Below are 16,979 nucleotides of genomic sequence, written 5' to 3' on the forward strand. Positions count from 1 at the left end.
AACTTGCAAACTTGTTGCACGTAATAAAAATAAAATAAATAAAATATCTGAAAAAACCCAGATCTCAGAAACAATTATTTTTAGTTACAAGTGCAACTACAACCAGTTGATTTGTAAAATATTTCTGTGTTGCCACTTGGCAATAATACAAGATTGTAACCTATAACCATATTTTGTTAGTGTCATTTGGATTACTCGGTTTCACTGCATGTATTGCATTGTGAGGAGTTCTTTGGCTCCTTAATACTTCTCACTCTCTGCTTTAATGTTCTCCAAGCCCTACCCCTCAGAAACCATGTTCCAATATCTTGTATTCAGTTGCAGTAAGGAGATTGAAATAGGCTGTCTACAAGTTTGTATATATGGCTATAAAGTTGTAAATAGTTGACCACAGGGATATTAGGAAGCCATTTCTATATCTCCACACATAAGTCGATTACCTCAGTATTATAAATAGAATATTATTTCTCAGTCCTCCATACTGTAGCACCCAAGCAGATCTGGACTTGGATTTAAAATAGGCCCTGGCATTCCAAGTACACAAAGACCTAAACTGCTCCCACAGGCCTAATAAATAGTGACTGGCTATGGCATCTTACAGCAGCCCCTCTGGCATTTGCCAGAACCAACAGTTTGCCAGTCCTGGCCTGCATCCAGGGAGCAGACTGAAGCGGCCTTGACAGCCCTGACATCATTTTTGGCAAAAATATAATCACTCTGACAAAAGGTTTTTATGTTAAAGTCTTAAACAGCCGTAACAGTATTCTCCTTACCTTGCCTTTTTCTTACTTTTTCAGGTCTTTTGGTGGACAAGGAAGTATGACCGACAATAGGCAGGATGAGCCCAAGGCCACCCACTGGGCACCTGGGCAGCTTAGTGAGGCCTCACCTCTCCCACATGCCACAGATATGAAGGAACAAGGGGGAGCAGGGGAGGGACTGGTCCACAGCTCCAATGGAATTCCTTTCCGAGAGGCTGAGGAAAGAGCATATGGGGAACGGGATCTGCAGGCCTCTCATTCCACTGGTAAAGAGAATGGCATCAATGGAGAAATGCCATCAGCAGACTCAGAAACTGCAGGTAATAACTTTTATCCCACTGGGATACTATATATATATTCCCAGATGAAAGTATTACTTATGTAAATGCTCTAAAACATTATCATTGTTAAATGGAAGTTTACCTTTTAATTAATTTTTAGTATGTTGTAAATGGACCTACCCTATAAAATGATAGTAGTTGATCTTCTTAAAATAGATCTTCATATTTTATTTCAGATAGTTTTTGATTTATTAGCTTTCATATTCTTTTCTGCAACTCAAAATGCTAGCTGTGTTTTTAACAATTATTCTTACTTTACTTGTATTCTTTATTTTTTTATTCTGGCCCTAACATATACCTCTTCCAAACTGCTGCCATCCCACCGGCAGCTTACATTCTAGCCGGTGGGATGGCATATCAAGGAGATTAGTGGCCCGTGACAAGGGAGATTTGTCACGCGGCGACTAATCTCCCGTGTGTCACAGCCCTTAGGATCACAAACACATATGGTATCAGGGAAAAAAACTACTTAAAATGAAGACTGTAATTGCCCAGCCATATAAAACAGCTCATAAATGTAAAATTTAGCAGTACAATAGTATGGAACTTAATAGCTATATGATATATGATCTATGATATATGATCTATGATATATGACAGGGGTCTCAAACTCGCGGCCCGTGGGCCATTTGCGGCCCTCTGTACAGTATTTTGTGGCCCGCACCAACGCCTTCTCAAAAGCAATGAATGGATCGCGATTTTTATTGCGATTCAAGGGATAATGCAAAGCACGGCGGGCGGGAGCTGCTGATTGCGGAAATGACGTTATGCCATCAAAACAGTTATTATGGGAAGACGTTCTGTGTGCACAATTAGCTGCTAAGGAGCTAATTTCTGCACACAGAACGTCTTCCCATAATAACTGTTATGATGGCATAACGTCATTTCCGCAATCAGCAGCTCCCGCCTGCCGTGCCTTGCATTATTCCTTGAAAGCCAATTTTTTGTGAAATCCCTTATGCGGCCCAGCCTCATCCTGACTTTGCCTCCTGCGGCCCCCAGGTAAATTGAGTTTGAGCCCCCTGATATATGATATTATATATGATATATGATCAGTGCAAAAATTGTGCCAACAAAATAATATGTTTTGCTATAGTAGTGTAGCTTGGTGGAAACCATGTTTTGGTTTAGAAATAAATAATAGTAATATTTAGTGTTTTCATAGGAGATTGTTATAGTATATTTAAAATACTACCTCTACTTCCCTCTGGCTAAAAATTCCTGGGTTATAGCTCATAATTGCCTTACTAGACCCTAAGCAATATTTCATTTAGACATGTAAATCCACTACCTCTTGCCTCCTGGCAAAAAAACAAAACAAAACTTTTTAGGACTGGCACTTTTCCATCACAACACACAGAACCCCCACTCCCCCTCCTTAATTTTTGCATATACATATGATGGACCATGGTTCCAGGCCCTCCACCAGGTCTTCCCCACTCCCATTATGCCACTTAATGAATTTACACAATTGCAACAGTAAATGTCTTTAAAGGATGTGCAAGCAGAATAATAACATTTTAGATAAACCAGAACAAACATTTGAATTAAGTTTTAACAGGTAATTTTGTCATAACACTCCTCCACTAGAAACAGATGCAAAATATTTATGTATTCTTTAAGAAAAACATGGCCATTAAAACACTATTGGAGCCATTTACTATGCACCACGCAGTATTCACAGTGCAAAAAAAATCAATTTTTTTACATACATTGCATACTGGAAAGTACATTTGAGGAATGGCCACATGTCTCTGCACTCCTTTCCAAAGTATAGAGACCTTTGGTTTGCCCTTTAAATCAAGTGCTTCCTGTGTTAGGCAGTGCTCGATCCAAGAGGTATGCACTCCTGCCCCATAGCACTCTAGCACTTGTGTCCTGGGATATAGTAAATGACCCCTCTTGATGTGTCGTGGGAGCCTCATGGAGGTATTTAAAAATCTATATTTACTCTCTATGTACAGTATACACTCTAATTTAGACACAGCTGCCTAATTCTCCGGTGCTACCATATTATGAAGCTCACTGAGACTGCAGTAGATGAATTGTTCAAATGAGTTCACTGCCAGAGGCTTTAAACTACATTGCTGGAATTCTCTGAAGTATGAAAAGGTCACCATTGGTGCTCTTATACATTTTCTTCAAATATTTGGCTGGAGGGGTTGCAATATGCTAGGTGCAAGGATGTTAGGGTACCGTTTGGTAATTTGAAATTTGTTGGTGGCAATTGTCGTATCAGTTCAGGGTGACTGGTAAGAAAAAGGATTTTTTCACAAAATGGGTAATGTAGCTCAGAGTCAGTCTTAAATATTGTCCTGATCTCCAGGAACACAATTTAAAATGCTGCCTTTTATGACAATTTACATCAAAACATTTACAGATACAAGCATTTACTTTTGAAACAGAATTAGAGATTTAAAGAGGAATATGCAATATTTATTATAGTTTGCAATATAGTGTTTGATAATGTTTGCCCTCTACCTAACCATTTTTCCCCTATGGGCTCATACTCACAAATTGAAATATTTGAGGCTCTTGCTTTATAATTTAGTTGGGAAAGTTTCTTTGTATGTGGCTTTGAAAAATTGCTTTTATTTTCTATTTTTTTATTTTCTTTATTTTTGCTATTAAACAATTTTTTGGTGGGCAAAGCAATTTTTACTTTTTATATTTAATTTATAATATTAATATTATATAAACAGCTGTAACATAAATAATAAAAGCTACTTTTTAGGTAAATGTTGCATAATTATACACAACAGGGTGTTTTTAGCTTCACTACTGGCATTTTTAAGCAAACTCCTGTTCAGTGCCGAGAGGGAAGGTAGGGGTGATTTTGTGTTTTTGAATGCCCAGTGGGCATGTGCATTGTGGGCAAAAACATGATGAAAAGGGGGGTTGGGAAGGGGAGGGAGAAATACAGTGATAATGCAATATAATAGTAACAATATTACAATTTGCTGCACAATTAAAGCAGCAATATTGTGTCACCCCAAACAGCCCATCTTGTTTAAATTCTAGTATTCTATTTTTATTTATTTTCTTAACTTAAAAGTGGAGAGATCCTACCAATGTTCTGTGTGGGAAATAAGTCATCAACATACTTTGAAGGATTAGTATAAATTGCCTGGATGCCGTGAAGTAGTTCAGCAATTGCTAGTGTGCCAGCTCTCACAGGATGTCAGAAAAATCCAGCTGGCTTTTCTCTGATGTCCTCTGAGTGCTGGTCCTTTGCATAATAGAGGGATAGATAGACATAGATAGATATATAGATATAAAGAATTAGGAACCTATTCAGAAATAAAAAGATTAACTTAGGTACCTTTTTTTTTATTAAGGATTAATAATAATTTAATCCCTATTGTTGACTATAAGAACTGATAACAATTTAGAAGCTAAACGAGGGAGAGACAGCAAAAAATACATTCAAAGTGTTGTCTACAAACAAAATAAATAAACCAAGGGGAATGTTTTGTCATTGTACTGGGAAAAGCTTCTTGTGTTTAAAAAAACATTTTTACACCAATATTGCTCTCATTACTGTTCATATTTTGCAAGTGTACCTAACTACCATATTACATAGGTATCTTCTCTATTTGTTTTCTGATGACTGGTTAGTTTCAGGTAAAATCTTCAAGTAGTGGTCTGTGGGATAATGTATAAGTCAGAAATGATCAGGTTTCTAGAGAAAAGGCATTTGTTTGCAGATTTTGGTGGGACTGGCTACACATCTGGTGATCAAATTGAGTATAATGTGTTCTTTGGTTACCAAAATCACTCACGGAATAACTAGATCTGTGTGAGTATGGACCCAATAACATGTGCATGGTCACATACTATATAAAAATTGTATTTATACAGGTATGTGATAACATTAAATGATTGTACCTAGTAACAGCTAGCATAAATTCAAATTGGTGGTAGTATAATCTTATTAGTTTGTTTGTATTTAAATGCACATTTTCTAGGTCTCACATTAATGGATACAAATAGTGCACTCTGGCAAATAGTGCACTCTGGCATTCACATGGTTAATCATAATTTTAGAAAACCCAATTTTTGTGTTTTTTTTAAGCACAAACAACAAGAAGGGTTGCAGTGAAATAGCAATGCAATAGTATTTCAATGAACACAGAGTTCAGGTTGGCATAGGAACAAGAGATTGGAGGTATATCTAGATGTCGCCTGGGAAATCTATTCTTTTTATGTTCACAAAAGCTGTGCGTGCTTATAATGCAAGTGAATTTTGCTCATATAATAAATGTGGTTGTATGTCCAACCCCTGTTTTCTTTTCTCTTTTCTACTCTTCTCTTCTGCTTTGTCCTTTCCCCTTTTCCCCATGCAGAGTAGAGCAAAGCTTCTGTTTTGAAGCACTCTGCCCAGTCTTTTCTTTTGGCACTATAAATTTTTGGTTTTTAATGTCTGAACCCATATCGCATGCATTCAGTCTGGGATGATTGAGCACTCACCCAGCACCTGATCTGGGAACTGGCACTTATATTGTAGTGTCACCCACTGTGACCTACAGCACTTACATTTGCCCATTTGTGTCTGTTAGTTACCCCTCCCATATAGATTGTAAGCTCTACGGGGCAGGGACCTCCTTCATCTTGTGTTTCTGACTCTTATTGCAACTGTACCTTGTATTTATTTGTATTTATTGTTGTACTTTGTATTTATCCATTATCTTTAACCCCCTGTTTGTATTAATGTATTCTACTGTACAGCGCTGCATACATAAGTAGCGCTTTATAAATAAAGATATACATACATATACATACATACATACACTAATTCTATAAACCATTTAATAACATTTTTGATTCTTTTGCATCATAAAACAATTTAGGTTTTTAACAAGCTAGACCTGCCTGTATTCGTAATTAAACCATTTCCTGCAGTGTTAGTGGGAAATTGATTGAGGATGAAGCAATAAGATTAAGGTCTGATTTGTTGCCCAAACCCAGATGCTTTGCTGATCTGTTGTCATGACAACCTTCTGCAGAGCAGTGGTCTTTTCTTGCAGTAGGAGTATAATAATGGGACGCGGGCTCAGCTGGACAGTTAAGCACATTATAACAATGTCTCTGTTGCATCAGAGAAAGAGACGATGAGCAAGGCTCACAAAGCTTCATAATTAACTGGACCAGTGCTGCTAAGTCTTTCTCCCGAATAGAGGGCACATACTTCACACAAGTGACAACATAATAGTAGACAATCATGTGCCTCATCTTCCCTATAAAATTGCTTTCCTTTTCAAGCGAGTTCTCAACCCCCTAGAATATATTGTTTGGGGTGCTGTCATATACTGCATGAAGTTTTTTCCAAAGGATCTGTGAATTCACTGTCTCCATTGCTGTGTGACATATTGCGGTTTTAAGCACATGGTGTTCAATGACTGATGCCTGTATTCAATCTGTGCAAAATGTGGAAGGTGCTGAAGAATTACAAAATGCCAGAATGCATTACTGTTGCCACATGAGATAAAGAAACATACATTATGGGTTGCTGCTGTTCACTGCAGTATATGGTTTTAATAATTATACATGCCGTATATATTTATCTCTGATTCCCTAATATTCTAGACTCATTGTTGATTTAGTAGGGCTTTCAAATAATACCATTCTTTTGGTCATGCACTGTATATTTTGCCAGATCAGTTGAACTGAAGAAGCTGCTCAGATGAGTAGTAAAACCATCTTCAATGATTACTTAGCAAGTCCAGTTGCTCTAGTTTTACTTATACAAGATATACCATGACCTGGATGAATGAAAATCTTGATAGTCATACAGTATATATGTATACAGCAGTATATACTACTATGCATACCTCTTCCACTATGGAGCGGGTCCTGGGGGGCCGCATGGCTAGTGCAGAGAGCGTCATTACGTTCATCGCATAGAAGAGACAAATTTCCATTTCAAAAAATGAAAATTCGGCTCTTAAAGTTACCAGAGGGGATTTTTGGTGCCCCCAGTAACTATCTGCTCCTTGTTGCCTGAGGCAAGGCTCTCACCTTTCCTCATGGCAGGAGCGGCCCTGGTTTGAAGCATTCTTGGCATGACTAGCAGAAAAGAAGGTGACTTTTGAATACATATTGGTGCAAAAGGTAAAAAGGCAGTTATTATTAATGCATTAGGGGAAAATATACAATAAAAAGTACAGAGCAGAAGCTATTGCAATTTATTTTGTGTGTCATGAGATGCTGTTCATAGCAATCTGAGGTAATTGAGTGAAGCCTATATTATAGTGAAGGTGTGTTGTATTCCATGATACAATATGTACTGTATATAAAACTTATTCATTTGTTTTTTTTTCTCAGAGATGGTGCTAAATTAATTTTCTTTAAGTTCAGTAAATTATTTTTTGTATATGACGCTTTAGACTTTACCATGCTAAAATCAGCAGAATACATAGGAATAAATATAAAATAAGGTCAGTGTTTATTTCCACTTCCATTATTTGCAATATGGGAGCAGTGGTGCAGCAAAATATATTTAGGAATAATTTAAAATATAAAGCTTATTTAATTGATAATAGATATAACTTGTCCATTATCTTTAATTTCTAAATAACAATGCCCCCACCTCCCCTCAACTCGGCTGCTAGATTTAGTCATAAGTATCCAGCAGCAGGCTTGGGGGATTCATTTATTGGTGCATTTATTTTTTATTTATCATCTGTGCCTTCCTATACAGTATATACAACTGTTTTGATAGAAAAAAACATGTAATAAGTAAAGCAAATGGAAGACTAAGTTGATTAACTTTGAAAGGTGTATTTATTAATGCATAAAAAACTGTGTGAAATATTGCATTCCAAATAACATCATATTTGTCAATGTTGTGAACCAGCAGTCTGCATCACAACCACAAATATAATCCATTACAAGGAGATAACAAAATTAGAAAGGTCTGTATTTCTGTATTTTTTTTTTTTTTTTGTATATAATTTTTTACCCAGACTAAGGGGGAGTCCATTCTAGATTTAGCATATTCCAATAATGTTGTGACAAGTGTAAAATGATGTGTATAAAACTTAATGTTTCAACACCACAGGAAGTGTGGTTGGAACAGTATCATCACAGTCATATTTTGCTCTTACTAAGGCCATCTTGGTTATTTCTGATGCTTGACTTCTTTACAGTATATCAAATTCATTTTGGTTTGGAATCCAGTTCAATAAGGATTCGTTTATTTTGTGTACAAAAAAAATGGACTTCTGCAGATCTGGTTTGCCTGGGTGAGGGCCAGCTTGGAACCAGTTGCGCAGTTGCCTTGGAAACATACTGCACCCTGCTTGCCAAAACTAGGCATGTTTTGACTGTGCAGCTCTGATGATAATTATATCCTTGGACTTACATTTGCAAGTGCCGTTTTTATATTTTTATATCCAAAGCAGCCCCACTTGTAACTGCTGTAAAAACGCTAAATCACAGCATGACATAAACATTACCTATCATCATTATTTATTTATGTGTTTTAAAATAGAGTTTAGCATCAGCTATTTAATGCTTGGGGATTTATTGCATCAAATTCAAATCATCACTTTTCAGCATTTAATTGGATTAGAGCATTAATTCTTAATCTACAGCCTCCCTGCTGTTGTTTTAGACCAAAATAGAATTTATTTACAAATGGGTAACACTCTCTCCTTCAGCACTTTCTTAAACTAAAACTAAGCTGATAGGTAAAGGCTAAAGTTAAGTATCTGCTGTGTGACTGAGCTGAACTGCTTGTACAATGGCAGGTTTAGGCTATTAGCTTTGTAACATTTTATATAACAGGAGGGTAGAAGTGTAGCTGTAGCCCCACAGGTCCCACCACAAGCCACGCTCACACTCGTACCATCATGTAATTACGTAAAGGATCTCACACCTACTTTCCCACCATTCCCCCTCACTCCTCACTATATGTAATCTTACATAGCCTGTGCTTTGGAACCTGTGTCAGGTCCTTCTTTCTGGTGCACACGTGAGATTAAGGGGAAGCTTTCCTTGATAATAATGTCTACAAAACGGAACCTGCCTGTTTGCAATGATTTTGGGTAGAAAGCAAGCTTTGATGCATTTATTTGGTGGCAGTAATGTTTGTTCTGCTTGATTAACATGACAGATGTATCTTTTTAGTTATTTCATAGAGTGACGGATTCTCTTTTAGTTCCCCTTTGAAGTGACACTCATAAATCTGAATTCACACACTCACTTTACCAATGCACTCACTTTACTAATGCTAGTGAATAAAATAGCACATGTTCAGGCTTGGTCCCAATAATAAAAGCAAGTTTTTACTGTTAATTTTGTTACCTAATTATTTTAATTCTAAAAACTTTTCCCAGTTATTACGCTAGTTCTAACGCAAGGCATGCTGAGAATTGTCAGCAGCTGCTATAAAAAAGCCACACAGGCATAACCAGATCAGATGATGCTGAGGGTACTTATTATAAACACAATTAGCTGGGAGTTCACTGATTGCAAAATGACTGCATTTAAACTGCTCTATTTCACACATGGCATGCTTGCTTGCAATATATGTTCCATAACTCCTAGCATTTTCCCTTTAAATGTTTATACTTCCAAAAATATGGTAGCAAAGACTGTTTGAGCTGAAACAGTCTGAGGGTCCAAACCATGTATTTGTTAATCTCTAGGATACCCAACTTAAAGGCCTCTGACCCCCCCCCCCACCCATGTTACTTTTACAACCAACAAACTACCCAAGGGCCACACAAGTGTTGTTATATAACATTAACAATTTAGCATGTTCAGCATTGGTCCAATGCATTGGGCTCATAGGGACTTTTCTTCTTTTGTTGGAATTGGTATAATTCTTGTATATGCAGTTATGTGTATATTTTAGCTAAAAATATCAGGAGCTGAAACCAGTCATACCAATGGGCACATCAAATCTAGTTTGGATGAAAGTCTTTCAGTTCCATTTTCAAGAGTTCTGAATTCTGAATTTGCTTTGACACTATTCAATGTAGTTGCAATACAATGTAGAATGCAAGAAAAACATTTCTTGGGAGCTTTCATTCTTTCATTCAAATTCATATGATACATACCCAAGTCCAAAAAAGTTGGAAAATTGCTGCAACTTTTCCTTTAAGAAAATCAATGAGAACAACATTTTGCTAAGCCTGCTCTTAATGTTTAAAAAAAGGTTTAAAAAGGTGCTTTCCTTAAAATAAAAAAAAAAGGTCTCAGATCACTGATTTAATAAAGTCCAAGAAAATAACTGGTGAGAGAATGCTAAAACCTTATTTCTCAGCCCATTTTTGTATATTATTCTTGATTCTTTTGTTCAAAAATGCAAGAAAAGACATGGCTTTGACTAATGTTGGATTGTATAGTATATAGCAATAAACTAAACACTTTATTTACTTCCTGGTAATCTCTTTATTTTATGAAAATACATCATTACAATGATTTGTCCATGAAGTTGCTTTGTTTCTGTTTACAAACTTTATGATCATTTTTGCATCTTTTGCCTATGACAAGTTTGAGATGCATCAAATTGGCATTGGGTTGTTAAAACCTGTAAAGAAGATGTGCACCCAAAAATAGTGCTTTACATAATTAAAGAAAATGTAATTGCATTCAACTTTCCAATATACACTGATTAAAATGAGTAGTTAAAAGTTACTTTTAAATGTATTAGTATGCAAAAATACAATTTTTGTGTGGATATTCCCTTTATAGATTATGCCTCATTAGAAACTGGGGCTTACAAATACAGGTGCTAAATTCTTTGCTTTAATTTTCTAACTTGTAGCAGACTGTTTAAAGCCATTTGCCTATAGCTGTTTGCCGCAGCACTCCTGTAACTTAGCACCAATGTTACTGCATGAGCCCTATTTTAAACAGGGTCGGACTGGGGGGTGCAGGGCCCACTGGGGCTCCCGCCCCAGGGGCCCTGCAGGTGCCCCAGCCGCGTCCCCTAACCCCCCCCAGGGGCCCCCCTAACCCCCCCGCAGGGCGTAGGGGGAGCACCGGCAAAGCTCGGACTGTGCCGCTGGGCCGGCGCTGGGCCGGCGGCCCAGTCCGACCCTGATTTTAAAGGTAATCAAAATACTTATTGCTTAAAAATGTGTTCCTGCATAATATGGGCCATAATCACCCCAGCACATCCTTTTAGGCTGATGTCTCACTGAAAGATTAATCGCCAGTGATAAATCTCTTAAAGTCATTGGTGGAATTTTAATAAAGCTAAGGGATGCTAAAGCTCCCCAAACCTGGGTGACAAAAAATAATAATGAGAAGGGTATAAAAAAAAGAGAGAAAAAAGTTGCTTTTACTGTAGGTTTTTTCCCTGAAGGTGTACGTCCCTGTTCTACCTTAATGGAATTGCCTAGGCTGTAGAGGAAGAAGTGTGTACTTTCCTCCAGCCTAGACAATCACCTAGCGGCAGGACTGGGACTTTAACCTTCAGGGGGAAAAAAGCTGAAGTTCCTGAATATTCTTTTCCATTAAGTCCCCAGCTGCTGACGTGAACAGTTAAACGCATCTGCAATAGGGACACCACCCAGGTACTCAGCTTTCTTTTTGCTTTGGCTTTGAATTCCTTTCTATCCCTTTTCCCATCAGCCAGGAAGCAATAGAATAGATTAGACATTCCTAGTTAGGAAAACATAAAGTTAGAGTGCAGAAACATGGGGAAAAGGGGCACCGAAATGCAAAGTTAGTAGAAAGGAAACTACAAGGGGACTAGAAAGTGATAGAAGGGAAGATTGATAGAACTGGAATGCATAAGTAATGGTGGAAAGCAGAATAAATATAGAGAAAGTGGATATCAAAGAATATGAGAAGTAGAGGCAAGAGGGAAAAAAGCAGGATAGCATGGAGAGCAAAATGTTCCTGAGATAATGGAAGTATCTGTTCTGCAGCTGCTGTCTGCTAATCTGCAGTGCGCATGGATTGCCAAGCGAAAAACTGCATACAATAAATTCAACAAATTAATTACAGGTACCCCTGCTCTTTGAAGTTACTCTCATATTGATAACATTCTATCATACTTTTTTTTTAAGTATCCAAGTGTCAAATCCACTTCCCCTGTGCTTTAAACACTGTCTCTTATGGTATATAATTTACTTGGAATGTCAGTACCCACAGTTTTCACTGATTATTATGGGTTTGACATGCCTAAACCCAATGTTTTTCATTACATGATGTTCCTAGGAAGTCATTACCCACACTGCACCTGAGATGCCTTAACTCATTGTCTCTCACTATATGATATACTTGGGATGGACCCACCTTGTGCTTGCGGTGCCTGTATCCGGTACCTACTGTTGAATAGTGTATAGAAATGCTAACTGATCTCATATTATAAAGTGGTGGGGTGCTATGTCACTACACAGTTCTCCACTTTAACTGCTTCCAGGGTTTATCCTCCAGCCCCAAGCTGGTGTTGAACTACACCTCTTAAAGGAAATGTAACACTAAAAATTTTTAACAAAAAAAAATCTATTCTACCCTCCCCCCAATAATTGCCCTATCCTGAAAACCATTTGTTATTTTGAATGCTTTAGAAGAAAATACCTGTTAAACTTGACTTCCTGTCATTTGAACAAAGGCGATACAGCGATGCCGGGGAAAGTATCAGAAGATGCATCAACTATGCGCCGATCGATTGATCGAGCCTAGCCTGACTCCTTCCTATACAAAAGGAAGGCTAGGCTTGATCAATCAATCGCCGCATAGTTGATGCATCTCCTGATACTTTCAGGCAAAGGCAAATAGTAAGTTTTGTCTGAGAATAATGGGAGATGAACTCAAACAGTGAAACAGAAGCTGCTCCATGTTTGTTCCTTCTGTACAATGTCCTTTCTTTACATTTTGTCAGCAGCAGTCTATTATGCAGGGATAATTTACATTTTTCTTATCTCTGACATGCCCTATGTTTATGGGACATATGAAGATGGCCAAGACCAAAATGTCCTGGCAAGAAAGGAGTTAAGTAACCTTACTAAATACAAACGTCACCCTCCTCCCATGATCATACTAATCAAAGTACATGATTAAAGCCATTACCCTTATAGATACACTTAAAGGAGAACTAAAGGTATAATTATTGGGGGTGCCCAAATGTTATAATCACTTACCTGGTACCAAGGGCAGGTACTCCTTTTAGCAGAAAACTGCACTGGGCCTTCTGTAATGTTTTCTCTGGACCTGGGCAGGCACGTACACACATGCACCTGTCCAGAAGGAAGAAGCAGAGGAAGAGGGCGATAAGAAACTTCTACAGAAATACCCTGAGCCAGTGCAGTTTTTAGCTAACAGAAGCACCATTCCAGGCTATCAGGTAAGCAGTTATAATTAGTGGGGGTGCATTTTGGTGCCCTACAAAAATTATACCTTTAATTCTCCTTTAAAAAGACAGCAAACTAAATAAATAATATTTTGTTTAATTTTTTCAAGAGCAAATTTATTTCCAAAAATTTGTCAAGGCATTCCTCAGTAAGAGAATTTGCTCAGCAATCTGCTTGATGTAAGAAGGATTGGGAATTGAGCTGTAAAAAAGTTAGTGACAGAATGTCAGCACATTTCCAGTATTACATTGCTGATATATATTCCCACTGACAGATTGAGAACACAGGGGTAAATTTGTGATTCCCAAGAAAAACTGTGCAAGTGACTTGGAGCTTAATGTTCTCATGCTTATTTTTGCACTTAGAATCTTACAATATTGATTTATTGACTTCAGAAGCTTTAATATGGAAGGTTTGATCCTACAAAGCAATAATGAAAAGTCGCACTTTTTTGCCATTTTCCTCTTAACGACTTGAGGTTATTTAAAATGGATAAATATTATATTAGGCTTTCGTCTTTTAATTTCATTTATTTTAATAAATGTATCCAAATGTCTGTAAAGTAGAATGGTACTGGATACCAATACAAATCCTTGATGATAGAAGACCTTGCTTGATGGCCACAAAAGGGCTTTGTACCAAAATAATCCCAAGTCTCCGCTTGTCAGTGTCTTTACTCTAATTAGAGTGGAGTTTTATAGGACAAGCAAGAAATATAAAGATGTGTGTCCTATATAACCACAGGGGAAAGTCTGGTCTGATTGAATAATCATGCAAATGTGAGCTCCAAAATAATGACTTATTTCAAGCTAAACGCTGAAATATCACTTAATAGATAGCCATTCTTTATTGTTATGGATTCCTTGAATCGTATGGTTAACTGAAGCAACTGCAACTAAAAATCAAACTAATTTGGAAGTAATGCAATTAGACTGAATGAGAGGAGAAGGGATACAGGCAAGCATGAACTTTTAAAAAACATTGTTTTTTGGGTAGATTTAATGTTCTTGTGGTACAGACTTTTCTTTTCCTTGAACTTTTCATGAACCCAAGGAAAACTTAAAAGAAAGTAAAAATTGAGCCTTGGAGCTTCAGCCTGAGTTTCTCGTTCTGCTATTTATACATCTTATCCATTAGTAGAGAAGTATTTGTCCCTTTTTGAAAGTCATTAATAGTAAATTACAGTTTCTATCCCAGTGCTCTTTTCTCTTGTCTGATGAAATGAACATCAAAGTGATATAACTGAAGTATTGTTGCTTTTTAGGAAACTACTAAATGGTGTCTGGGTACTTTTGCCTCTTGTTAAAGGAACAGTAACACTAAAAAATAAAAATGTTTTAAAATAATTAAAATATAATGTACTGTTGCCCTGCACTGGTAAAAGTTGTGTGTTTGCTTCAGAAAGACTACTGTAGTTAATAGAAATAGCTGCTGTGTAGCCATGGGGGCAGCCATTTAAATTGAAAAAAGGAGAAAAGGCACTGGTTACATAAGAAGATACCAGATAAACTGTGTAGAATACAATGGGAATCTGCTACGTATCTGTTATCTGCTTAGTAACCTGTGCCTTTTCTCCTTTTTTCAATTTAAATGGCTGCCCCCATGGCTACACAGCAGGGTATTTATATAAACTGCAGTAGTGTTTATGAAGAAAACACACAACTTTTACTAGTGCAGAGCAATAGTATATAATATATTAATTATTTTTATACACTTTCATTTTTTGGTGTTACTGTTCCTTTAAGCCCTTTATTTTTCCTGCTATTGTATAGCGTGGTTCATATACAAGTGTCACTAAAGAATGTGTTCATTATATGGCTAAATATATCTGTACAACCCTTGAAAATGTACATGTCGTTTTCTGGAACAATACTGATGAGTTCTTCACTGTCCTTGGAACCATCACTTTTAAAAAAAATTGTTAGGAATATGGCTTATTTTATAGGGGAACAGCTGCACACTGGCCGAACATTACAATGCAAAGTGTCACTAAAAGGTAGAGGTCACCATCACTGGACAATGGAAGTGTGGAAAGGAATGACCAACTGCCTGTCTGGCAGGAGAACACAATCTTTGTGAATGTAAAATGCCTATAACTTTACAAAATTGTGAGATGAATTGGTATCAGGCCTAGTCACCCATCATCTGTAGCCAAGCTCCTGTGGTTGAATACAAGTGAATCTCAGCAACAACATTCCCATATCTAATGAAAAGCCTCCCCTGATGAGTAAATATAGCATATATATATATAGCAGCACCACCCTTGGTTTCAGAAGGAGATGTTTGACAGACAGGTGTAAGCACCGGAATTATGATCTGTATTTTATATTTAAAAAGATATTTTCACGTCTAGGTAAAAATTGACGAATAAACTCTCTTATAAGCTTTTCATGCTTTGCAACATAGTGGCAATTTATTTGCATTTCTCTTGGTAAGATAACTGCCATGAAGGTTGCCAAGGAGAATGTACTAAATGTATTTAGTCCTAGAACATTTTGTGTATGGTCTCCTTTGTGTAACTCCCTGTGGACAGCCTCCTTTTTTCCGCTATGATGGATATACTATTTTTGTCAAGGGAGAGCTTTTGGACATAGCACTCCTACACAAATATTACTCAAATTGCTTTGGCAGATTTAGCTGTTGTTATAGCTCAGTTTGCCCCCAAGTTGTAAATGCAAAGCTAGTGTGTATCGATGGTGCAAACTAAACAGAGACTTTGGAAGGCAACTGGACAGTCCACCTTTAGAACTACTGGTGAGGCATTTGTGGAACATGCTTTGTTCCGTGTAAAGTGTTATTATCAGGAGTATGGTTGCTTTCTTAAAACTTTGTGTCCCTTATTATTGTATTATGGCTGGATATAATGGGCTAGACTTTGTTCAGAGGGACTTACTACCTGTCTGGTTTTTGGACAACAAGCTATTTCTAGTCACAGAGAAAAATACAATACAGTAAATTTAGCTTGGAGAAATCACCCGGTATGAAAAGGGAAATACTCATTTATTAGCTTGGCACACCTTCTCCCTTACTGTAATAGCTTGGCATTCCTTCACCTTTATTTGAGCGTCGCTGCTGATCTGTCACAGAGACAAACAGATATATATGAGCAGAGCTAGTTATTACCATAAGACCTTTCAGCAGTGTTGAGACTTGCCTAGAAAGAACAACTGCCAAATTCCTTATGGAACTGTACTTTCAATTAAGTACTGTATTTTGTATCCACTATAGCAATGTCACTGTGGAGCACAAAGGGCTGAGGCTGTTCTTGAAAGTTCTTAAAAGTACAGGGCAGGGTACAATGGTTTAAAAAACATGGAGGCATGTGTCTGTTTTTTTTTTTTTTTGTAAAATCTGTAAAAAGTCTTTAATGTGTTTACACATCTCTGATATCATCTGAGATCCAAGTAGCATGCATTTAGGGGTCTGTTGCATTATTTATGAAGCAACTTCTAAGAATCATGTATATCCCAGGATAAACAAACAGTTTGCTGGAAGAGAACTCTATTCTATTAAATGATTAGAGCTGGAGAGTTTTGCTGTCACAAACTGTCTGCCCTAATATA

At 37.2% G+C, this 16,979-nt stretch overlaps 1 protein-coding gene across 17 annotated transcripts in view; it reads left to right on the top strand.

Moving 5' to 3' along the window:
• Nucleotides 1-16,979, top strand: part of map2 (microtubule associated protein 2) — a 149,459-nt gene that overhangs the window by 93,732 nt on the left and 38,748 nt on the right. For all 17 annotated transcript variants that reach the window (XR_004220364.1, XM_031892777.1, XM_031892782.1 and 14 more), the window contains one exon: nucleotides 798-1,081. Coding sequence is in view for 16 of the 17 variants with exons in the window: in XM_031892777.1 (XP_031748637.1) it covers nucleotides 820-1,081 (262 nt within the window). In the remaining variant the exon portion in view is untranslated. The remainder of the gene's footprint in view (nucleotides 1-797; nucleotides 1,082-16,979) is intronic.

The sequence above is a fragment of the Xenopus tropicalis genome, chromosome 9, assembly GCF_000004195.4.
Source record: "Xenopus tropicalis strain Nigerian chromosome 9, UCB_Xtro_10.0, whole genome shotgun sequence".
NCBI classification, from domain to species: Eukaryota; Metazoa; Chordata; class Amphibia; order Anura; family Pipidae; genus Xenopus; species Xenopus tropicalis.